This window comes from Bubalus bubalis, chromosome 3, assembly GCF_019923935.1.
Source record: "Bubalus bubalis isolate 160015118507 breed Murrah chromosome 3, NDDB_SH_1, whole genome shotgun sequence".
NCBI lineage: Eukaryota > Metazoa > Chordata > Mammalia > Artiodactyla > Bovidae > Bubalus > Bubalus bubalis.
The window spans coordinates 19,114,866-19,139,236 of record NC_059159.1 but is presented as its reverse complement, the minus strand read 5'-3'; the positions used below and the strand labels follow the sequence as shown (position 1 = coordinate 19,139,236).

The window sequence follows — 24,371 nt, the reverse complement described above, 5'->3', positions numbered from 1 at the left end:
CCGGGGCCCCTGTGCAGCCGCCGCCGCCACAGCAGCAGTGGAGAGGCTGGGTCCTGCGCTGCCGTTGCAGCCGCAGCCCCGCTGGTATGCAGGTGGTGGGGCGGCCAGCGGGCTCCACCGCAGTCTTGTTCCCATACAAGCAAGAAGCACAGGCAACTGGGGAATATTAATCTGCAGGCCCTGTGGGGCCCAAACAGGATGCGGCACCCCCTGGGTCTGCCAGGTAGTAACCCAGCTCCATCCAAGATGGACGGTGCCGAGACTGGACAGCTGGAGTCAGGGAAAGGGTCAGCGGTGGGGTGGGGGGGGACACAGAGCCCCCCAGATGTAATTTTCTGGGCACAAAATCTAGAGCCTGCCTCCCCTTGAGGGTCTGTGCCCTCGCCCAGTTTGGCATGAGCAGAGCAGGTGGCAGTGGCGGCCATGAGAACCAAACACCTGGAGGGGAAATGGGTGTGTCATGATAGGAAGCTCTTGACCGCCTCCTGGTGGAAGGAGGAGGACGGGAGGACTTCTGGAAAGGGAAGAAAGGAGAAGCAAGGACTGCTGGACCCTAAGAGGGCAGGCTGGGGACCCTGGCTAGCCAAGGCCAGGGAAGGGATCACGTGGGAGGGCACAGTCCCCTATCCCATGCCTCCGCCTGACAGAGTTGCAGGAAGTCGAAAGGAAGCCAGCAGCTGGCTCAGGGACCTCCTGCAAAGGGAGACAGAAGGGACCAGGTCTGCCCTGCTCCATACTCCACCCCTTCCGGGAGCTCTGACTTTGCCTCCCGGGAGCCGCGGCCGGGAGCCGCGGCCGTAGGAACAAGCAGTAACAGCATCCTGTCCCCCAGCTTTCGGCAGGACTAACCAACACTGTCTCCCTGGAGAAGCCCCAGCCCAGGCAGCTAGGTGGGCAGCCGTCAAGAGTGTGGCCCTGCACACACCAGGCTCTGGCTCAGAGGGAACCGCTCTGCCCTGCTCATGGGGACAACTGAGCAGCACCAGTGACACTTTAGTGGACACTTCCTTCCCATCTCGCTGGGCTTCCAGTCTCTCCATGAACCCCATCACCCCATCAGCCCAGTGGGGGCTCCCACAGCAGATTCTTTGGGCGGTACAACCAGGGATAGCCTGGCTCCTGGCGCACCAGACGGGTGGGGGGGGAGCGGGGGGGCGGGGGAGATGACGCAGGTGCTGACAGGGTAACCTCTGGGATGACTGCCAGCACAGGCTTAGACTAAAAAGAGAGTGCCCAGGCAAAGGGACACTGCCCCCAGGCAGACAAGGGATTCTAAGACACGAGGAGCGGGTTTCAGCAGCACCTTTGGGAAAAGGGTTCACAACAAAAAACAGATGGAGCTGCCCAAGGGCAAGGTCAAGCCTGCCTCCTGCTCTGAACAGACCACAAGCTATGCCCCAGCTCCCAGGCCTTCTCTTGGAGAAGTCACCAACTCCAGTGTGCCTGTGACCCAAACGCTAGCAGCAGGGAAACGGTACCTTGAGTTCCCCTGGAGAAAAGTCCTGGGGCACTCCACAGCGTGTGGATCCACCCAGCAGACCTAAGCGGCAGAACACTTGACTCTAAAAAGACCCCGCTCCTGGAAGCCATCAGCCACAGAAGGCTAAGGGAAGGAGGGGAGCCAGGGCACAAAGAATATGAGGGAAGAGCGCATTAAGCAGTTTGGAATGTCTACACACCCCCAACAATAAGAGGGAAGGGACTTCCCTGATGGTCTGGAGGTTAACACTCGGTCCTTCCGACGCAGGGGGGATGGGTTCAATCCCTGGTCGGGGGACCTAAAATACCATAGGCTGTGTGCCGTGGCCATATAAATAAATTAAATCACCAAAAAGAGGGGAGAGGGAGAAAAGGAATTCTGTTTCAGCAGGCTCGTAACATGGACGAGAAGACCAAGCCTCTGAGGCGGCTCTGCAGGAGATCCCTCCAAGGAAGTAGCAGGGCCTCAAACCCAGGTGTCCTGACTCCTGGCTCAAGTGGGTTCACGAACCCCAATGGGGCATCCCGGGCCCTGGAGAACTGACCCCTCTAGAGAGTAATAGACTAGCAGCCCATCCTGGAGGGCAGTGCCTTCCACCAGCACCCAGGCCCCCAGGAGCTCCCTCAGCAGGCCGGGGAGTCAGCAACTTTCTTAAACATCCAGTGACCTCGTTCTGTCCCTCTGGAGAATGGGAAAGGCTCTCATCCCTTTCCTGGCCTGGAGGGATTTTGGAAGAAAGCAGGGAACAGCATTTCATACTCCTCCCCGTGACGCCTATGACCCCTCCCCACTGAGGACGGTTTCCCATGATCTATTTCTGTGCTCTTACGTGACTAGCGAGGCCAATTTAGGTTCGACAGGTTCTACCACAATGCAGACAGTATTTCCACATGTGCGAGCTGGGGATGACTCTCACCTAGCAATTTTCCCAACTCCTCCTGAAACGCAAGCCAACACACATCACGTAATGGTGAGGAGTAAGGGCTCTGGGGTAAGAGACGCCAGGGTTCAAACCAGGCTCTTTCTGGGGCAAGACACTGAGCCCCCTCCCTGGGCTCTAGGCGGGCATCTGTGAAATGAGAGGAAGCACCCACCTCCCAGAGCTGCTGGGGCTCCAGAGAGATAAGACATGCAGTGGAGCTTGGCACAGAGCCTGGGAAAATCTCAGGAGGTACTGGTGGAGGCTATTAATGGCTCCTGACATTTTTTGTATGTCCTGGACCACTTCGGCAGAGTCTATGGACCACTTCTCAGAATGTTTCTAAAGTGCATGAAAGAAAATACTCAGGATTCCATGGGGACAAGTTCATAGATGGCCTGAATTCTAATGAAGTCAGGCTCAGACCTCTGCCAGGATGAAGCCTTAGCCCTCTCATGTCAGACTGTCCCAAGGTCACTCTGTGGTCCTGTCCCAATCAAATCCCTTCTGGTGGGCCCCACACAACACAAGCTGGTGTGGCTGGAAACTGGATCCCAGAGCTGGAGGAGGTACCCCTTGGGAGGAGCCTTTTCCCAAGGGCAGCATGTCTCTCCCATCTCCCTTGCCTTGCTACCTCCAAGAAGGACCACACTGTCCTCTGAGGCTCACCCCCCAGCAGTGGGGTCCTTCCGTCCCTGCAAAGCACTTCTTAACTCAGATGAATACAAGTTTTGGTCTGTGCCCTTGGGGAACCAGGTTCTAGCGGTGGGAAAGCCTATAAAGGCATCTAACTTTTCTGTACCTGCTGCACACAACACTCCTCTCCCCGGTACCATTCTACATCCTCCTGAGGCCAGGACTCCAGGGGACCCTAAGCTCCCTCTAGTCAGAAGCAACATGAAACCTAGAGGGGTGGGATGTGGTAGGAGGTGGGAGGGAGGTTCAAAAGGGAGGGAATATATGTATATCTATGGCTGACTCATGTTGACGTATGGAAGAAAACAACACAACATTGTAAAGCAATTATCCTCCAATTAAAAATAAGTAAATCTTTTAAAAAGCAACATGAAACTGATTTCAAAGACTCTTAGAATGTCACTGAAGGAAGGGCCAGCAGGATCCGCAGCTCAACTCCCCCAGTTGACAGAAGAGTAAAGTAAAGCCAGAGACGGAAGAAATTCATCCAAGGTCACCCGGAAAGGAGGCAGCAGGGCTTAATCCTGGGTCTTCTGGTTCTTTCTTGCTGCTGTTGTTTAGTCGCTGAGTTGTGCCTGACTCTTTTGTGACCCCATAGACTATAGCCACCCAGAGAAGGCAATGGCATCCCACTCCAGTACTCTTGCCTGGAAAATCCCATGGACGGAGGAGCCTGGTAGGCTGCAGTCCATGGGGTCGCTAAGAGTCGGACATGACTGAGCGACTTCACTTTCACTTTTCTCTTTTAAGCATTGGAGAAGGAAATGGCAACCCACTCCAGTATTCTTGCCTGGAGAATCTCAGGGACAGGGGAGTCTGGTGGGCTGCCGTCTATGGGGTCACACAGAGTCGGACACGACTGAGGCGACTTAGCAGCAGCAGCAGACTATAGCCGCCAGGCTCCTCTGTCCATGCGATTTCCCAGTTACGAATACTAGAGTGAGTTGCCATTTCCTTCTCCAGGGGATCTTCCTGATAAAGGGATCAAATTCACTTCTCCTGCATTGGCAGGCGGATTCTTTACCACTGAGCCATCAGAGAAGCCCGGCTCTCCTTGCCTTGCACCAAAAACCAAGAGAAATCTAGAAAGTTGTTCCTAAATTTAATGCGAGATGGGGCAGAAAGCTAGACTCTATGAGGGTCCAGGGATCTAGACGGGGCACCTGGCTGGCCGCCAGAACACCAGAGCCAGGAGTGCAAGGGAAAAGGGGACCAAGTGAAAAGAATCCCAGAAACCTGGAGGTAGACTGTGCCTCTCAAGGGCAGCAAAGTCTTAAGCATAAGGGATGCAGAGCCCTGGATGTTGTTATTGTTCAGTCGCTCAGTCGTGGCCGACTTTTGCAACCCCATGGACTGCAGCATGTTAGGCTTTCTTGTCCTTCACTATCTCCCGGAGTTTGCTCAAACTCATGTCCATTGAGTCCATGATGCCATCCAATCATCTCATCCTCTGTCACCCTCTTCTCCTCCTGCCCTCCATCTTTCCCGGCATCAGGGACTTTTCCAATGAGTCGGCTCTTCCCATCAGGTGGCCAAAGTATTGGAGCTTCAGCATCAGTCCTTCCAGTGAATATTCAGGGTTGATTTCCTTTAGGATTGACTAGGGCCCTGGTGGAAGGCACAAATCATCTCTCGCTAGTGAAGACGGAAGGAGTCACTGGTCTTGGGCTGCTCTCTGAAGAAGTAGATTCACTTCTCTCAGCCCAGCCATTTTCAGGAACCACTCGGGCACTATACTAGAGGCAATTAAAAGGCACACTAAAGACATTCAGAGTCTGCAGCTGTTGCTGGGACTGCTTGCTCCACACCTGGGATGGACAGCAGGGGCCCCAGGGCAGGAGCTCTGTCTCTCCTCCACAAGCACAGCCCAGCCCTGAGCCCTGGGCCCTGTGTCCCTGGCCACTTGTCCTAATCCCCAACCCCGCTGGCATTTAGACACCTGCTCCCCAGGGTCTCAAGATGCCCTCCGTCTCAAGATTGCCAGGCTGCTGGGGGCTGGATTTGACTCTGACCAGGGCAAAGGCCTCCATCCCTCTGTTGTAAGCCCTTCTCCCAAGAGTCCCAAAGCTCACCCAGGCCTTCTAGGGAGACAGGTGACACCCACTGGCAGGCTGCTAGGCCCCACGACCCCTGTCCACGGGACCCCTGTCCACAAAGCCCTTACACCAAGCATGGCCTGAGCCTACCTACTCACATCGGAATCATCTGAGATGTGTTTAAAATGCTGGTTCTGGGGCCGCCCTGTGGAATCTGAAACTTAGGGTTGAGGGGAGCAGTAGTTTGGAAATCTGCATCCTAACATATCCACTTGGTAATTCTGTGGCTGGAAGTTTGAGAAGTACTTTCTCACAGTGTCCCCCGGCTGGCGACACTCATTTCTGCTGCCAACCTGACAGCTGTTACAGCTGTGTGCCTGGACACAGTTAATTTGATTTCCTGTCTGGCAGCTGTGCGGCAGGGAAGGGACAGCTGAGGGTCTCAAAAATAAGAGGAGAGGATGAGGTAGGAGGGGATGGGGGCAGGGGAGACTGTCTGAATGGGATGACAGGGTGTTCAACTTTGTTCCTGAGCCCGCTTCTCTCCCTTGGGTCGAAATCCTTACACGGAGGAAAAGAGCTGATCCAGTGGCCCCCAGGATTTAGAGAAAAGAGTCTCCTCTCGGAAGCCTCAGGAGTCCGCAAGGCCAGACTGGTCTCTCTTGTCGAGGAGCACAAACTTTGGGAGCACAAAGACAGGCACACCACGTCCGGTGGTTCAGGCTGTGACTGTACAAGGGCCCCCGACTGAACGGTCAAGTTGGGGGCTAAAATCTAGAGCGTGCTCCAAGCATGCTAAGCGATCCACTCTGGTATGAGTATATAGCCACCTGGAAGAAAGGCTGCCTTTTAAAAATTTGCACAGGGAAGCTCTTGTGTAGGTTAGCGGTGGCCCTACACAAAAACCCGAGTCCAAAGCCCAAAGTCATTTACTCTGTGACCTTTGGCAAGTTCCACAACCTTTCAGATCTTTCTCAACTGTAAAACATAACTATTAATACCTTTCCAAAGGAAACAGGTAAGGAAAGCACCGATACCCATCATTTAGTACATTATAATATTAATTTCCTTCCCACCTAGTTTCACCCTTTCCATCGTCCCACACCCTGACACCTACATACCCACCTACATAGCCAAACTTGGAATGGTATGAAGAATGTGAACAAGAATGTCCAGGGGAGAGGACTATCTGGGGGTGGTCCAGTAGCTAAGCATCCGAGCTCCCAATGCAGGGAACCTGGGTTCCATCCCTGGTTAGGAATGCTGCAACTAAGAGTTCACATGCCCTAAGACCTGGTACAGTCAAACAGATAAATAAATTAAAAAAAAAAAAAAAGAATATCTAGGGGAAACCCCAATACCAAACACAAACCCCACGGTACTTCCTAACATCCACAGCATTCCTTCCCGGCATAAGCGGAATTCACACCCTCCCTCACTAGGGAAAGAGAACTCCTCCTCCATGCCTGCTTTTAACATCCTGCACATTGCCCAAGCAGCAGCTCTGCCCAATCCAGGCCAGAGGGAAACCCAAGGCCCAACAGAATGGAGGCAGGGGAACCCCCAGCACCACGTCCCTGGGAATCCCACACCCAGAGTTCAATCTCCTGGGTATCCTGAGCCGAGACCAAGCCTGGATGAGAAGGGTGCCCATTGTGGGCTGCAGGGGGAGCCAAGGCAGAGACCCCATCCATCAGGGAAGCCCTGACAGCACTAGAAGAAGCTGTGGTTTGTCCCCCTCCTTCAACAGGAATAGTGGAGAGCACCCGGCATCCTTCGTGGGCTCGCCTGCCAGGACTCTGGCTCACCCACTGGGGCAACTTACCATATCTGTCTATTCACCCAGAGGGCCAAGCCTGAGAATAGAGTCCAAGGATCCTGTTGTCAACCAACCCCGGATGCCAGCCCCCTCAAGCAACATTCATTCATCCATGTTCCAGGCACTGTGCTAAGACTGCACAAGACAGTCCAGAGAGCCAAGGATACCCCTCAAATAGGGTTCCAAAGACTTGCTGCTGGAGTGGGCAAAGAGCTCAGGGCAGACACCCACCCTGGAAAGCTCCCCTTCCTCAAACCCTAGGGTTGGGGAGGCCTGGCGACACACACTACCCACAAAGTGCTCCTGGACACCTGCCTTTTTAGCCACAGGCTTTTGCATCCTGTCTGGAGACTGATCAAGAGATGAGGAGAGGGGGTGGGGCGGGGAAGGGGGTGGGGCGGGAGCAGGGGATAGTAGAGGGGAACACCAGGCTGCCTGGCCCTCATGGCTGTGTTTATCCAGGGTGGATTTTTTTTTTAACCCAAAGGTTAAAGCGTTTCTATTTGAAACATCTATTTACATTCCAGAGTCCAAAAAAAAAACAAGGCAGCCGAGATCCAGGCCTATATCTGTCCCCAGCCGCGTCACAGACACAGCATCAGAGCTGCACAGGGGGAACATTCTTAGCCCTCTCCCCGAGCCGCTGAGGTGACTCACGCCTCCCTCCTGCCAGCATGGACCACGCCACCGCTCAGAAGGCTAGGCAGTGCGCGTGTGTCGGTTTCGGTGGGGGGTGGGGGGGCCCACAGGGATCTAGAGAGCCGGGCTGGCTGCGGGGGCCAGCAGGGGTCTATGTAGAGATGGGGAGCCTTTAGGAAAGGGATGGGGGCAGCAGGGATCCAGCCTGCAAAGATTCTGGGGTCCAACTTGAAAGAAGAGAGGACATGCTGAGGAGGAAACTTCAGGCCAACGGCCAACTGCTTCTGGAAGGCAAGAACAGTGGGGACAGGGCAGGATGGGTGGACTGATACGGCATTTGCCAAATGGGGTAGAGCGGCTCCCCCAAGCAGAGATGCTCTGCACAGTCATCCCTTTGCTCTTCAAGAGACCACCTTGACTCCCGGGGGTTCAAGGCAGAAGTCAGCAGATAGGGTCTTCAGCTAGAGCTGTGGGCTCGACTGGACCAGGGCTAGACTGGCCCCCTGTGTTTACACCCTTCCCAGAGGACTATGCAGACTCTGCACCGCTGGCCCTAGGGTTCCAGTACCATCCCAGAGGCCTGCACAGCAGGCATCCTCAGGGCTGGTCCCCAGGGTTATGCCACGACCTCAGGAGACCGCATGGGCATCCCTGCCCAGGCAGATAGCTGGCCTTGTTTGAAGGGTTTTCCAATCTTCCCCAAACCTTCATCCTCTGACACATCTCAGTCCAGCTGCAACCTTATCCCTGGACAGCTTAGAGCCAAATCACGGGTGCCTCTGCAGGCACATGGCTCCCACCTTCCAATCCAAAGCCTGGGACCCACACCCACCTACCCAGAGGCAAAGACTCCCCGTACATACACACACAGACACCCACACCCAAGTGCCAAGCCACTGCCAGGAGGGGCCAAGCAGGCATGGGTCCAGCAGGCCCCTCCCTAGAGGAAGCATCTGGTGGTGCCGGCCTGGTGGGGAGGCTGTGCCAGGAAGGCCTGATGCTGCCAACAGGTTCCTGGGAGGGAGAGAGGGAGTGGCTCAGCCCTGGGGGATCCCACCCCCAGCCAAGAGTCCCTGCTGAGAAGGGGGCAGGGTTAGGGAGTCCTCAAGCCCTGTGAGCCTGAGTAACATTCCTTCATCCTCATGTGTTGACAATAAACCAAGGCCTGGGGGAAGCAGAGATATGGGGGCAGGGGTGGTCAAGGGAGCTAAGGCCCCCAACATCTCAGTTGCCAGCCTCTGCCTAATTCGACCAGACTCCTCCTCCTCGACCAGACTGGACAAGCCTCCTCCCTAGGTGTCTGATTCCCAGGATACTCTTACCTATGGACTGGCAGAAATCACTGCAATGGACCCTCTGACCTCAAGAACACACCAGAGGAGCCGGCGGGGTGGCGGGGGGAAGTCTTTATTCTTATGGACACTCCGGCTCTAGTTTCTTCTCTTGTCCAGACCTGGGAAGCGGACGGCCTGGAGGCAGGTCACTGACCCACTTTCTCCCCTCTTGACCACGGTGCCAACTAGGCCAGGACCGTCTAGTAATCCATAGCCCCCAGCAGTGGATGCCGACCCTGCCAGCGGCCAAAGAGATGCTGCGCAGTGCAGCTGGAGGGCGTGGTGGGAGGGCAGGTCTGGGAGAGCAGGGAAGCCCACCTCAGAGAGCACACCTCCCATGACTGCACATATTCTCAACAAAGACCTCTAGAAAGATCTAGGCAGGACCCCAGCTGGGTGAGACCTGGAGCCAGACGCTCAGCCGCAGAAACGAGGATGCCCAATGGCAGAGGGCAGGCGGGGACACGGAGGCACTTACCTGTCACGGGGATGCTGTGCAGAGGGGTCCGGGGCAGGATTTCCAAGGCTGGTTCCCGGCCTGGCATCCCATCTGCTGAGAAACAGGATTCCGTTTCATAGATGGTCTGCAGCATCTCCACCAGCCCCTGAGCCTTGGGCACTAGCAGCATGCCCGGGAGGGGCCGCCCGAGGCGGGGAGTCAGCCCCAGGGAAGGTGGTCGGGTGGGGCCCTCGAGGCTGCTCGGGGGCTCCCTCAGGCCACGGCTGCTGGGACCAGCACGATGGGGAGGTGCTTCATCCGGCCTGGGCACTTCTGGCGGCAGGAGGAGCCAAGAGCCCCAGAGCTACGGGCCCAGCGCCCCTCTAGAGGGGCATCCGACCACTGGCCTCTCCAGAGGTCCCAGGAGCGGGGTCTGGCTGAGCACTCAGGGGACAGGAAGGGAAGCTGGGCAGGCAGGCGGGCTCTCTGTGTTCCCTCCCAGCCCTGGGTGACAGCTCTGGGCCCGGCTCCCTGCTCCTCCTTCCCGAATGAGCCGCCGGCAGCTGGCAGGAGACTGAAATAGCAGTTGGGGGAGGGCCCTGTCTATAAATAGGTGGAGCATGCTCAGGGAGCCGCCGGCCGGCTGCCAGGAGCCCGGGCCTGGCGGAGGCCCCATGGCGGGGGGGAGGGGGAGGCGCGTTCCACCCCAGGAGGAAGCGCCAGGGAGGGGGATGGGAACCGGGAAGAGCCTGCACTCAGGGCCAAGGCCACAGAGCCGGGTGGCCAGAGGCTGCGCTGGGGCAGGCTCGGGCTGGAATAGCCACACATCTGGGAGCAGCTCTGGGATTGCTTTTGGCAGACAAGGGGCTAGATCCCCAAAAGCCCGACTCCGTCCTCTATGTTCCCTCGCACCATCCAGAGCAGATAAAGCAACTGAAAGGGTCTGGGACAGGTGGGCAGACAGGGCCACCAGGCCAAATCGTGCATCTTCCCGGTAGTCCTAACAGCCAATGGGAGCTGATTTACCTTCTGCCCTCTTTCAGACCTGGGCGGTGCCTCCCCGCCCCCCTCGACCAGCAGGGAGATCCCTGAGCAGCAGCTAAGTAGTGGCTCCCTCCTACCTATTGGGGTGTCACTTCCAGAGGCTGCTCAGCTTCCTTCCAGGGGGCAGAGAGACCCTTCTGGGACAGGCCTCACTCCACCCAGAGAAGGGAATCTGGGAGCACCTGCCTGTGCTCAGACCACAGGTAGCTCTTCCCGCGGTGAGTGCAATGCTAAGTAGCACATAGATCACTTCGTTTATTCTGCACGATGACCTCGGGAGAGAGGTGCAGACGGGGAAACAGAAGCACAGAGAGATGAAGTCACTCAGGTCATACAGCCGCTTGAATGGTAGGGCTGGGACATCTGAAGTTCATGTCTGAGCTCTAACCACCACAGCCCCTGCTTCCTGCACAGGAGGCACATGAAACTGCCCCAGGGTTTCCCATAACAGGTATAATGACCACCCCCCACTCCCCGGGACCCAGGTAGGCGGAGACCTGGGGTTGCAGCCCCTGTAAGAAGAGTTGAGGGGCTGCCAGCATCCAGCCCTTCCCCATCAGCCTCAGGCCTGGCAGAGCAGGGCCCGCTCCTGAGGCCCTGCTGGGACCTAAGACTGGTGTGCCATGAGGACCGGTGATACCCCACCTACGCTTCCCACTCCTGGCCCATCCCTTCTCCTGAGGTTGTGCCTCCCACTGATACAGAGATCCCACTTGGCCCCCTGACCTCACTGGAGCCTTTTAATAGCCTGGTTATTCCTGGGTCTGTGTCCCCCTCCCCCTTCCTGATGTCACAGCTGCTATTTTGGAGCCCCCTCCTGGCCCCTCCTTGCCCCCAACTCTAGGCATGGAGCCAGGGACACCTGTCCTCTCCCTGGACTGGATGACCTCACCCTCCCGTCAGGAGCCCAGGAGGAGCTGGCCAACCAAGGACACGAGAGATGTGGCTCCTGCCAGCTGGGGAGAGCAAAGGGGCCTCCTGCCCTCAGGTGGAGAGATCACATGGATGGGGAAGGGGCAGAGGTGGGCTGTCCCAGGTGCTAGACTGGCGAGTAAGATGGGTATGAGGGAAGCTGGAGGTTAACAGGAGCTAAAGAAAGCTCTGAGCCTCAGCTTCTTAGTCAGGACAGACTCCAGAAAACTGGTGATGGAGCAGTGTTCCCCACAGGGGTCTGGAGTTGGTGGACACTTCAGAGTAGGTCTGGGGACTCCGTTCGGCACAATGCACCCCAAACTCATCCTGGCCAACCAGGCTCCCCAGAGAGCAAGGGGAGGGAAGGTCAAGGTCTCCTCAGCAGGGTGACAGGCAGCAGTCTCGATGGAGCCCAGAAAGCTGGGGGCAGCAGCCCATCCCAGCCAAGACTCCACCCACCCACGCTGAAAGCAACCAGAAGGGCTGGCTAGCCCTGTCCTGGCTCTCTCTCTGCCTGCCCCAGGCGCAGGAGAGTATGGTAGGGGAACCCTGTTCTGGAAGAGAGGAAATCATCAGTTACAATGACTCAAAAGGCAGGGCCCCCGGAACGTGGAGCAGTCAGAACCCTAAGGAAACACAGCTCCCTGTTTAGGGAAGCTGGGAGCCCCTGGGAGGCTGGGCACCCAGAGGTGGCCAGAGCCAGGGTTTCAGGGCAGTTCCCAGCACTGCTACGACTTTCAGCAACAGCTTGAAGTGGGAAGTAAAGTGTCAGACACAGCCAGATGATCCTCAGCATAGTTCCCAGAATCCTTCAGGGCAATAAGAGAGGAGGCCTGGGATGGGGACAAGTTTCGTTTTTCTTCTTCTGAGGTTCAAGTGATGCAACATCTTCCTAACGTCTAACCTCAATCCTTCCTGCTTTATAGCTCCTCTCCTCGGGGTTCATGTCTCTTTTCCATGCCCCCTCCCCAGCTCTCCCATGCATGTGTCACCCCACCGATCTTACAGAGCACCCACCAAGAACGGGTCACAGTAGCCTCAGGAAAAGCAGGCACCATCCCCTCCAGAGCCACCATGACCTCATTTGCTCCCTCCCTCCCTCCCTTGGAGGCTGGGCTCAGGCCTCCTAACCCTTTAAATGTGGAGAAGGAGGACCTAAAGTGGTTCCTTGAGCTTGGGAAGGCTCCCATCTTCGGGCCCAAAGGCCGGGGTGGGGCCCTGACTGTAAGGAAGAAAGTGAAATCTGCTTTGTACAAAGTATAAAAGCCGAGGGCTGGGGGGGGAGTGCAGGGTGCAAGCTGCCATGGGGCCCTGGAGGCAGGCCTGCCTGCCCTCCAGTTCTCTCCTGTCCTCGGAGTCAGTCATGCTGGAGCCTGTCAGCATGGCCCGGGAGCCGCCATATGCCAGGTCCCATGCTGGGTGCTGGCTAAACCCTCTAATTTGAGACCCAGCCCAGAAAAAATGTGAACACCTACTGTGGCATCTTCCACATCCCCTCGGGGTTGACCCTGCCTCCTCCGACTATTCCATGCTAAGCCTTCAATCCCTTTGGAATGGTGGGACAGGGGAGGATGGCGCTGATCTCAATCTACAGTGAGTTCAGAGGCATGCCAGGGGGCATCAAAGTGGAGAAGGGACACCAGAGTCCACTTCCCAGACCCCTGCCTCATGATGCCTCTGACCCACTTTCTCTTCCTTCCCCGGCGGCACAGAGGCAGAGGCTGAGCCTGAGGCTGGGAGGCAGGACGCCGAGGTTCCTGGCTCCACCCCACGCCTATGCCCCAGTTTCTCTGGTCACCCAGAAAGGAGGGGGCAGCCGGGAAAGGGAAGGAGAGAAAGTGTGCAGCGAGCTGGGAGGTTCTGGGCAGGCAGGTATTGTCATGAAGCTTGTCTCCCTCCCACGCTAGGGCTAAGGAACCTGGCCGCCGCCTCCTGGGGCCCTGTAGCCATCTAGACTGGCTCAAGAGGCAGGCCTTCCCAGTGCCCACGCCTCTTGGCCACAGCACGGAGGACAGGGCGGTGAGGGACCAGAGTGGGCCCAGGCCCCAGGATAGCTCCTCCAGGCTGGCAGGAGGCACATCCTGTCAGTCCTTCACATCCACTGATGGGAGCAGGAATGAAAATGAAGCCTCAGTCCTCAAGCCTCCTGGTGCCTAAAGAGAAGCCAGATACCAGGGAGCAGCCTCCTCAGGGAAGCGGGCAGCCCCATCAACGGCCTCTGCTTGTCCTCCCAGGACTGCAAAAGAGGCAAATCAGGTTAGATGCTGGCATCTGGCCCAGCCCAGAGGGAAGTGGATCAGCTCCCACTCCCCGGGGAAGACTGGGGAGCCCCAGAAGTAAATCTCTCGAGATCTCCACCTGTCACCCCTCACCCGAAAGACGCTTTCTCACTAACTTGTCCGCTGTGAGGGCAGGGATGGATCATCTCCTATTTTTCTTTTCCAAACAGGAAAGATCCTGCCCTGAGACAAAAGGAGGGAAACTGCCCCTCACCCAGGCCTGCCCTTCTGAGTCCTGAGGAAGAGAGGGGTGAGTCTTCAGGGACTTGGGAGAGGGTGGGGGTGGGGTGCTCAGAGACCTGGGGGACTAACCACTCTCCTCATCCCCACTTTTAGCCCCAGGCCTGTGGCTTCATGCTCTTCCTAAGCTCCCTGCGAGGGACACCAACTACAACTCGTGGTTTCATTGGACTTGCGTGGAGTTCAGGCAAGCAGTTTCCAGGCTTTTGCCAGGTGCCCAGCACCCGCAGCCTCAGCCCAGATGACACCCTTCGCTCTGGGAATGGCAGATGTTGGGCCCCTCGATGGGGGAGGCCGTGCAGAAGTTGGCCCACTCCCCCAGTCAGAGCATTTAGAACTCCACATTGGGGAGAGGAGGCCTGGAGCCCTGGAAAAACTCAGTAGGAAGGGCCTCGGGACGCTGCCCCTGAAGAATGATCCCAGTCTGAGCCTGGCAACAGTCCTAAAACCAGCTTTCCAATCTCTGGCCCCCTGTCCTTCTTCTTCCTTGCTGAACACAAGCAGACGGCATCTCCCCCTGCTGGGGGGAGCGAGAAAGCCAGCCAGGAGGCGCGGCCAATTCGATGGGCCCCTCCCGGCCAGGCTCAAGGTTGATGGACCCCTCAAGCCCCTGCCAGCTCTGGGACAAAACGGCTACATGGAAGATTCAGCCCACCTGCATCTAGAAAGACAACCCTCTGACCTGATCCAGCCGAGGTTGATCGTCTTAGCCTTTCACCGTAAGGCACTAAAATCCCAAAGCTGGAAAATGTCCTTTTGGAGCCACCAGCAGATGCCTCTGGCCAGCTCCCGTTCCCCTGGCCAACGGTTAGACCCCAGGCCTGGTGTGCCTAGATATGGCTCCCAAACAGGTCAGTGTTGTAGCTCAGTTGGCACTCTTGTTAGGCACAACCAACCCTGCGAGGGGCAGCATCCAGCTGAGATGGCCAAGGGACTGTTGAGAACCCACCAGGCCTCTCCTTCCCCTTCGCCAGCCCAGCCTCATAGGAGGAAGCAGGAAGTCAAGGTAGCCCACCCTCCAGCACTAGAGTCACACAGACCTCTCTACGTCTAACGCCTGGCACAGCCCCTGCAGGGGAAACGAAGGCAGGCATTAGCAGGAGGTTCAGAGGGGGGACCACAATCCCAGCAGGAGGGGGCCCATCAACAAAGCTGACTTGGTGAATCTCAGGAGCCCAGCCTTCCCCAGCTGGCATTCTACTCTGTCGTGTGCCCAGACGATGTCACGATAGAAAGGGCAACAGGAGGGGGCACAGACTTAACCAAAACAAAAGTCACAAAGCCAACCAATCCCACCAGCTTCTGGCTTCCCTGAATCTGTTGGAAGCCCTAGGACTGTGGTCAGGGCCACACGTCACCAGCACGCGGTCCTCACGACAGGAAGCCACCAGATCGAACACAGTGATGATGACAGGGAATGAGATGGGCCTCGACTCCTCCCTGATCCTGCTTTGCACCGTCCTGCTAACTGGTTTCAGTCTCCAGGCCCTAGTTTCCCTGTCTCTAAAAGAATGAAAGGTATCTCCCACCCCTGTAGAAAAAGATGTAAGTAATAGGAAGGGCTTGGGGGGTGGTGGGGGGGTGGTGGTTAAAGTTGAGCAAGATGGACTCTGACCCTTTTAAGTCTGTGCCGAAGGAGACAGCCAAGGAGGGAAAGCAGTTATTACTCTGACCACACTGACCCATGACCCTCCTGTGAAACCCCTGAGGGTCCAGCTCACAGGCTGCTTGGACACAACCACATGGGCAGCCATCCAGACTCACCCGTGCACAGAGCTGCCTGGAGTCCCACCCACAGACTATTTCTGGCAGCACTAGGCAGGCTCCTAGGAGCAGAGGGGAATAAGAAATCTCCGAGTTGGAGACCCCAAATTAAGAATCTCCCCTGTCCAGGGCATGTCTACCTGGACTCAAAGAAGAGAGCCAAGTCTCCTCTGCCAACGTGTCACTGCCCACTCCTCACCCCAAAACCACTCATCCCAGCACAGGCTAAGGCTGGAGGCCTTGCAAACCTCCACCAAGAAAAAGAGTATGGAACACAGAGTATGGAAAAAAGTATGGAACTTCAGCAAGAAGAAAGGACACCACCACGACAAGGAAGCTGGGCATTCAGCTATCAGAGGGAACTTCTTCCAACATTATCCCCAGACCTCCCAGAGGGGTTCAGGGGCACACAGTCCCCTTACCCCTGCCTGTCTTGGTGAACAGGGGCAGGGTGGCATGGAATTGAAAGCCCCTGAGTCAAGAGGGCCAGCCTGGGATCACAGTTGGACCCATGCCCTCCCAGGGCTAGGCTGGACCATCGACCCATCAACTTCAGGTCTACCCCTTAGTCAATCACTTCAGGCTTGCCTCTGTCCTTTTCTCACTATGCTTCTCCACTGCTGACCCCTCATTCCCTTATGGCTCAGACCCTGAAGATCAGCTGGTCTGGGGTGGATATATACCCATACAGCCCATTACATCCAAAGCCACCCCAGGTGCCTTCTCCAGCCTCCCAACTCTTACCCGACTCGGTGGGAGAGTTCATGCCGGCTCTGGGCCTGCAGGAAGCTGGCGTTGGGGGCTGGGACGGGAGGGGGTGGAGCTGCGGTGATGTCAAGAGAGACAGACGATAACAGACAGACGGACGGGACAGGAGCCCGGGGCCGCTGTGCCTCTAACGCCCATCCGAGGCCATCCTTCGGGGCGAGGCAGTCAGGCATTCAGAACGGCATTCCTGGGGAGAGATGGAGCAGGGTTAGCGGGCCCCAACTCAGGAACCTGAGGGTGGAGGGAGACCTTGGAGCTTGTCACTTACACCTAGGGAACAGAGGGAGGGCTACCTGCCCAGCAGCACAGCACTGGACCAGACCTAGTTTCTTCTCTTTCTAACTGGTGAGGCTGCCGGCTCTCACAGGAAGGGAAATGGCTACGGTAACCACATCCAAACTCCCTTTCAGGTGACCATGTCCACTGTCGGTGGGGAGACCTTGGAGACTCCCAAGGGTGCCCAATGCGGGATAGGGTATGCGCGAAGGTAAAAGTGCAGGAAGGCTTCTGAACTTTGCCCAGGGCAGTGGAGAGACGCAGGGCTGGTCTGGAGCCCCTCAAAGAACTTAAGGGCGAGACTGGTCCTCCAGCCCCACAGCCTGAGCTTGGTGCTCATCTTCTCCCTACTCCCGGACCTTGACGTCACCCAACCCTGAAAACGCCACGTGCTTCTTTCTGTCTTGGTCTCCCCCATTCAACAACAGGTTGCCCTCAGAGAAAGAGGGCAACAACTGCTCTTTCTCTACCCATTAACCATGCTGTTTCTAAGAGTTTCAAAAGACGGACGCATTCATCCCACATCCAGTGCCCTCTGGACTAGGGGTCCAAGGCCCACACCCAGGGCCTTGCATGTGTTGTATAGGTTGTGCCCCACGCAAGGAGGTCTGAAATCCAGCCTCTGTTCTGCCTGCCAAGCTACACAGGCTGAATCCACCCAGAATAAGGGATGCTGTTTTCCAGTTTGTACAAAGACACCAAGAGACCCAGCAACAGGCCTGCTGAGGCCAGTAGAGTAAGAGAGGATGTCCCAGTATTACAGAACCATGTGTCTGCCAACTGTCTCCACTCCTCCAACTCCCCAACACCCTCTAGCCCCACAGCTAGCCCTCAAGCCTCAGACACTATACACGCACCCACCTGGGCCCATCCCTAAAGAGTTCATGATCCACCCTAGACATGATCTCATTCATTTTTTTCCAAACGAAGGCAGGCCTTCCAACACCTAGTGAAATGGAGGGAACAGGAAGCAATAGGCAGGGGCCAAGTTTTAAACCCTAACTCTGTTCCCAAAACTAGGAAGAGGCAGTCATTTCTGCCCCTGGACAGCCTACCTCCTGTCCGGATTAATTCTTGGTAAACTTTGCATTCTCATCAAGGATGGCCAGGCATGAGGTCCATACAGGGCCGAGGAGCCCAGGACTCAGCCATGGCAGAGATACAAGAACACAAACATTGACACACACACAGGTATACTGCACATATACTAGGAAGATCTCAAGTCTTCTACTGCCCCCTGGGACTGGCCAAGGGACTGTTGAGAACCCACCAGGCCTCTCCTTCCCCTTCGCCAGCCCAGCCTCATAGGAAGAAGCAGGAAGTCAAGGTAGCCCACCCTCCAGCACTAGAGTCACACAGACCTCTCTACATCTAACGCCTGGAACAGCCCCTGCAGGGGAAACGAAGGCAGGCTCTGGCAGGAGGTTCGGAGTGGGGACCACAATCCCAACAGGAAGGGGCCCATCGACAAAGCTGACTTGGTGAATCTCAGGAGCCCAGCCTTCCCCAGCTGGCATTCTACTCTGTCTTGTGCCCGGACAATGTCACGATGGAAAGGGCAACAGGAGGGGGCACAGGCTTAACCAAAACAAAGGTCACAAAGCCAACCAATCCCTGACTCGGTAGCCAGGGAAAGGTGCGCTCAGATTGGGAGATGGGAGTAGGCCGAGAGAAGGGGCTGAATGGCTCCCAGCAGGCACAGGTGTAGGGCAAGGTCAGAAGAGGCTGTGCAGGGTTGGGGCCAAGCTCAGGAATGCAGCAGGTGGGGCTGTTGGTGCCCTGGCAGGGCCCGTGTGGGCAGACAGCTCAGCCCATGCCCACCCCGGGGCTGGCGCCCGGTCCTGCTCACACCCTTTCCCGTGGGCTGGGGAACACAGGTTCAGAATTTCCCACGATTCCCAGCAGCCCGAGTGACCCAGCCCATCTCCTCAGTGAAAGGAACCTCCACAACAGGGCTCTCAGGAGCGGCAGGGTCTCCACTCGCCAAAAACTAGGTTAAGATCCGCCCTGAGCCCCCATCAGTCCTCAACCCCTGAAGAGAAGAGGAAGGGAGGGGCTCCCAGAACTCCCAGGAGGCTCCGGGCTCTGAAAGGCTGCACTCCGGCCCACCCTACCGCATGTAACAGGACCCCTGGGCCCCCATCCACCTGCAAAGAGTGTCTGCCAACACTCCCAGGAAGCCTCCCTGGGAAACAAAGCAGCGTTCACTTTGATCGTTCATGGGGACAGGCATAGATATTTGACTGGGGGTGGGGGGAAGGGCTGAAGGGGGAAAAGGGGAGCTTAATGGTGAAAACCTGAGCTGTCTGGTCCCTCCTCAGCCGGAGAAACTCACTGCTGACCACTGATATAGGAAGGTTGGGGGCGGGGGGCAGTTGGGGACCAAGAGCTCCGTGGCTCCCTGCACGGCAGCAGTGAGCAGCCTGGCTTCCATGACATCATAAGCAGGCAGACCCCAGGGTCCTGTCCGCGCCCCCTGAGAACTCTTGTCTTCCAGTCAGACCTCTGTCCCACTCCAGGATCCAAACCCACCTCCCACCTCCAGCCAGGGCGGCAGAAAACCAGCTGCATCTCACCCTACAAGTTCATGGCTAAGCCGGGGGAGGAAGGGCAAAACACCCTAGGGTGATACGCCCCACTCCACTCAGAGGCAATACAATCTCCGGTGGAGGGTGGGAGGAGAAGGGCAGACAAGTGAGGGACAGGCAAGGATGCGCTGCCTCAAAAGCCCCAAGTTCACAATGTGGCCCCACAGGTATCTCATCCCTCAAGGAACCTGAACTCCACCACCACAAGGCAGTTCCCTCTCCCAACACACCAGCTCCAGCCCTGCTCAAGACAGGCCCAAGTCCTGAGCACTGAGGCGGGCCAGGGACCCCTCCCCTCCCAGGTGAGCTGTCCAGGCCAAATCCTGTGAGACTACTCCCAGTCTGAGATGTGCCCCCAAAGTCTTCATCAGAAAGCCAGGAGCCCAAACATCCCATCCTAAGGCACAAAGGAACTCTCATCTTGACCCCTCCTGACCAGGGCCCTGGTTGATACCTTTCTCCAGCCTGGAGCCTTCCCACAAGCTGGCCCACCAGAAGCCTGGAGGCTGATCAGAGCCAGGAGGGGTGGCTGACTTGGATGTCAGGGCCCAAACTAAGGGAGGGGGGAGGGCGACAGGGGAGGAAAAAAGGCACTAGGCTGACAAATTCATTTTTGCAATCGGCCCATTTCTGTTTGTCTGCTCAGACGCAGCTCCAGGCATCTGCACAAGCCAGATGGAGGGAGGCTGCTATTTCTAGAAAAAAAAGAGGGGGGGTGGTGAGAGGGGAGGGAGGGATGAGGCAGAGGGCAGAAGACCGGGTCTGTTTGCCCTAAAACCTCAGGCAGAAGGATACCCCCTCACCAGCAGTACCAGACAGGGTCCCCATTCAAGAAAGGGCTGGGGCTGGGGCTGGGGTGAGGTGGGGTGGGGGAGAAGAAAGGCAGAGAAAGTTTAATTAGCCAAAGTCGGCTACAATAGGCCCCCTCACGGGCTGCATCAGGTTTTCATTCATGAGCAAGCGACAGTGCTCCAAAAACGCCAAGAACCGCCCCCCCTAGCCGTCTCCCCCCCCACCCCCCACCAAGAGGAGTGCGTCCTCTAGCAGGCTGGCTGAGCCTGATGCCGTGTTCCAGACATCCCTCCTCAAAGGGATGTGAGTAGGAAGAATTAATTATTAAAGAGCAGCTGGTACTTCAGCACCAACTGCACTCCCCCCAGCTCCTATAGCTGTTGCCCCCCTCCCCCCTGCAGAAACACAAACTACCCGTGACCCCCCGGCAACATCCCCAGGCCCCATTTCTAAACACACAGCTAACATGCTACCCCTAGGGAAGGGAAAGCAAACCTTTGTCTCTGCAGCTACTTAGAGTGGGTGGGGCATGTGATACTGCCAGCCACCCCCCCACCCCCACCCCGTTACTCCATCCAGCCACAGAGGAGGGTATACTGGGAAGGGGAGGCTGGCACAAAGCTAATGTGTCCTCCATCCTTGCCCCCAAGTAAACTGCACCCTGTATCTGCTCTCCGGCCCCGCACAAGCATACCTTCCCAGGACAGAGTGGAGATGCTGGGGACCCAGTCCTCTAACTCAGAGACCCCCGCCTGCCTTGTCTGGACACAGCCCACAATCAAGTCCAAGGGGAGAAGAGCAAAGGGAGGTTTCAAGAGAAGGGGCAGAAGGCAAACCAAGAGCTCCCCAAGCTTTGTGTTTAGGAGGAAGAGGAAGGAGGGAAGACTGAAATGAAAAAGAAGGCAGCCCCCAACATGGCTCACCCACCATGCCCAGCCCAGCCCAGCGTCTCAACAGCCAGCACAGGCTGAGGAACTCTGGTGCCTAGAACTCAAACGGAGGACCCTTCCTGCCTACATCCTCTAAACCTGAAGAGGCCCAAGGCAGGACCCATCTCCAGGCTCCAGTCCTCCAAAGCAGACTGGTCAGGGGTCCTTTTGGCTAAGACTCCTGGATCTCTCATCCCCTGCCTCCTTTTGTTCCTATGGTCTGACTCCATCCTTCCCTCCCAGTTGGACCTGGAACCCAGTTACCACCAAACCCACTTATCCCAACCGCCGAAGCTAATTCCAGGCCCCAGAAGCACAGTGGTCACTGTCAGAGTGGTGGGTCTCTTGAGCACCCCAAAGCAGCTGCAGCTGCCACCCTTCCTCTTTAGGGATACACCTCACCTCAGAAGGCCAACCGGGGAGTATCAGGTGGTCACCTCCTCCCCAAAATGCGGCACTCCCACCTTCCCCTCTTCTCCCCCACCAACCAGCCTCCCAGATTAATTACTTATTACCCAGCCAGTTCTCATCTCCTCCAGGACCCCAGAGAAGGGTGGGGTAAGGAAGCAGCTCCCCCCAAGTTAAAAGGCACGGGCAGCGCCCCCTCCCTCTGTGAGACACAGACCCAGGATGAAAAATGGGGGGCATCCACCCCAGACAAGAAGTGTGTGTGTGGGGCGGGGGGGGGGGCGGGTAGCTTTCATCTCCTAGCTCTCTCTCTGGCTCCAGGGTGTCAGACGGGAGAAGAGGGTGGGAACAAACGCAGTAACGCCTCACTAGGGAGGGGGTGCGAATAATGGGAGAGAGAAATAAGGTGGGCCCACCGGCCCCCTCCTCGGGCATGTAAGTCAAGGACACAAAATCAAGAATGCGTTCCGAGGTATGGGTAGAAGCGCTGTGGGGTGGGGGCGCCCCTCACCTCAGAGTACCAAGAAAGGCTGTCCAAGAAGGGTCTGCAAAGAATTCGGGTGCAGGGCTCAAATCGCTCTGCAACGCACAGCGCGCCGCCCGGGAGAGGGCAAATCAGACAGCCCCGGCCGGTCTCCCGGCCATTTGGGGGTGTGGGTCGCGGGAAGACGGGCCCCTCCCTTACCTGTAGGGAAGGCGCCCCTGCCTGGGAGGGGCAGGGAGGGGCGCGGGTAGTAACCCCGAGGCCCGGCTCCCGGGCTGGCGATGCTCCCGGGGGGCGCCGCCTGGCACCCGGGCGCCGGGAGGAAGGAAGAGGGGCGCGGAGCTCGGCGCGCGCTCGGGGAGCCCGCGGGCAGCGACGGCAGGAGGAGGGGGCGCTGTGTCGCGTCCGGGGAGCCTGGGGGAGATGGGATCGGGGCTGGTGCGGCGCGCTCACCCCCTGCGGCTCGAGCTCCGGCTTCGCGGGCGGCGGCGGCAGCAGCGGCGGCGGCAACAGCGGCAGCACCTCCTCGACGGCTCCTCCATCTTTGCGGCGGCTCCTCCGGCTCCGCTCGCCGCCGCCACCAACAACAACATTCGGAGACGTCACTCCCGTCACGTGACCCTGCCCCGTGCTAAAAATAGACCCAGGGCCCCCCCCCCCCCCCCCTTCCACTTCAGCCGCCACCAACCCCTCCCCTCTTTCTTGGCCCTCCCCGCCGGGCGGGGCCAACAACGCCACCGTGACAGCTTCTTAAAGGGCCAGTACCCGCAAAAGGTTGGGCTGGGGAGGGGGAGGAAGGCAAGGGATCCGAGCCCTGTGAGCAATGTTGGAAGGAGCGTTGCGGGCTTACGGGTTTGGTTCCTGGGGGCTCGGCCCTTGGGATGCACGATTTTCCTCCCTGCGCTTCCTCCACTTCCTTTTCAGACCATGGATGGTGCAATCGTTGCCTGCCTAAGCTTCTCCCTAACACGCCCTCCCGCGGTGGGGGAGGGGACCTGGGGATGGAGTCCTAGGGGCTGGGAGGGCCTTGGAGGCCCCAGCTAGGGGGCCATGCTGGGGGTGGATGTCTGGGACAAGCCTCGAACCCGCCAGCTCCGACCGCACACACTAAATCTGTGTCAAGCAAAAAAAAAAAAAAAAAAAAAGACTGGGAAAGGCCAGGACAGGGTTGTAACAGTCCAAGGCCTTCAAAAGGAAGACTTCCGGTCCCTGGCTTCGGTGCCATCCTCGTCTACAACTCAGTAACTCACTAATTCCACTAACGAAAATGTATCCTAAGGAAATAACATTGCTGTGCTCAAAAATGAGTATGGAAGGAAAGAAATTGCTTCTAATGATGTGAAAAGTTGGAAACAACCTAAATATCCATCAGGAGAGGATTAGCAAATAAACTAGGGCACATCCACTCAGTGGAATCCCATCCAGATCCAGACATTTAAAATGATACAAATCTGTATAGACCTTAAAAGATGCTCAAGATACGTGGTTTTCTTGAAAATCAGGAAACAAGTACTACAGAATTGTTCCATTATTTTTTTGTCCCTCCCCCTTCCATTATTATAAAGAACAAACTACATACTACATCCATATGTCTGAATATGAATGTGTGTTAATAAGCCTATAAGAATTTATGCCAAAATATTTACCTTTGCTTTCCTGTTCTATGTTTTTCTGTATATCTGAAATTTTGCAACTATCATGTATCATTTATCTGATCAGAAAAAGTGAATATATAAATGTTTCTATAATAAATAATAAAGGTTCTTCCTACAAAGTAGCTCATGAATAAGTCTCACCCATCTTCATCCCCACCCCTTTTTTGAAGTCAAATCATCTCTCATTTGAGATATTCTAGCCGCCGCCCTGGCCAGTCCACTCGCTGCATCATCCCAGCCATCTCCCAAAGCCAGAATGACCTTTTCAGAACACAAATTTAATCAAGGGAGGGCTTAAAAGCTGTCCACTTTTGTCACTGAAATCTGTATCTGGCCCAGAAAACTGGCTTTCAAACTTTAGGGTACTCACAAATTACCTAAAGAACATGTTCAAAATGCTGACTCCTGAACCCTAGTCACAGTGTTTGTTTTTCACTGGGGATGGGCCTAGAATCTTCATTTTTAATAATTTTGCTGCAGCTGGTCCTCTCCTCATATTTGAAAAAGAAAAAAAAAAAAAAAAACAGCCTAGAAATTTCTACATGGATCTGGTCCCACCTCACCTCTCTTCCTTTAGCTCTCTGTACTTCAGCCGTTGTGGCTTTCTCTCACAGCCTTGAAAAGCTAGTCTCTTGTTCCTCAGGACCTTTGCACAGGCTGGTCAGTTTTTTCTCTTTCTGAAATGCTCCCCTCCCCTCATCTTGGCCTGGCTAACTCTTATTCATCCATAGCGCTCAATTAAATATCACTTCCTAAGACCCCATGATTTCATTGCCAAGGGCCTGGGTTCAATCCCTGGTTGGGGAATAAAGATCCCACAAGCTGCATGGACATGGTCCAAAAAATATATATATATATAAAACTTCCTGT

At 56.5% G+C, this 24,371-nt stretch overlaps 1 protein-coding gene across 10 annotated transcripts in view; it reads right to left on the bottom strand.

The window, feature by feature from the left end:
• Window positions 1-22,457, bottom strand: part of HDAC5 (histone deacetylase 5) — a 37,367-nt gene extending 14,910 nt beyond the window's left edge. For 4 of the 10 annotated variants that reach the window (XM_006060569.4, XM_044938900.2, XM_025280024.3 and 1 more), the window contains exons 1-3: window positions 22,300-22,457; window positions 16,346-16,556; window positions 9,402-9,476 (exon numbers count right to left, since the gene is read on the bottom strand). In XM_006060569.4, coding sequence (XP_006060631.3) covers window positions 9,402-9,476; window positions 16,346-16,367 — 97 coding nt within the window. In that variant the 5' untranslated portion in view covers window positions 16,368-16,556; window positions 22,300-22,457. Of the gene's footprint in view, window positions 1-9,401; window positions 9,915-10,483; window positions 10,843-16,345; window positions 16,557-22,047; window positions 22,267-22,299 lie in introns of those variants that run through there. The other 6 variants (XM_025280021.3, XM_006060570.4, XM_025280025.3 and 3 more) reach the window with 4 other exon arrangements.
• Window positions 22,458-24,371: the final 1,914 nt, after the last annotated feature.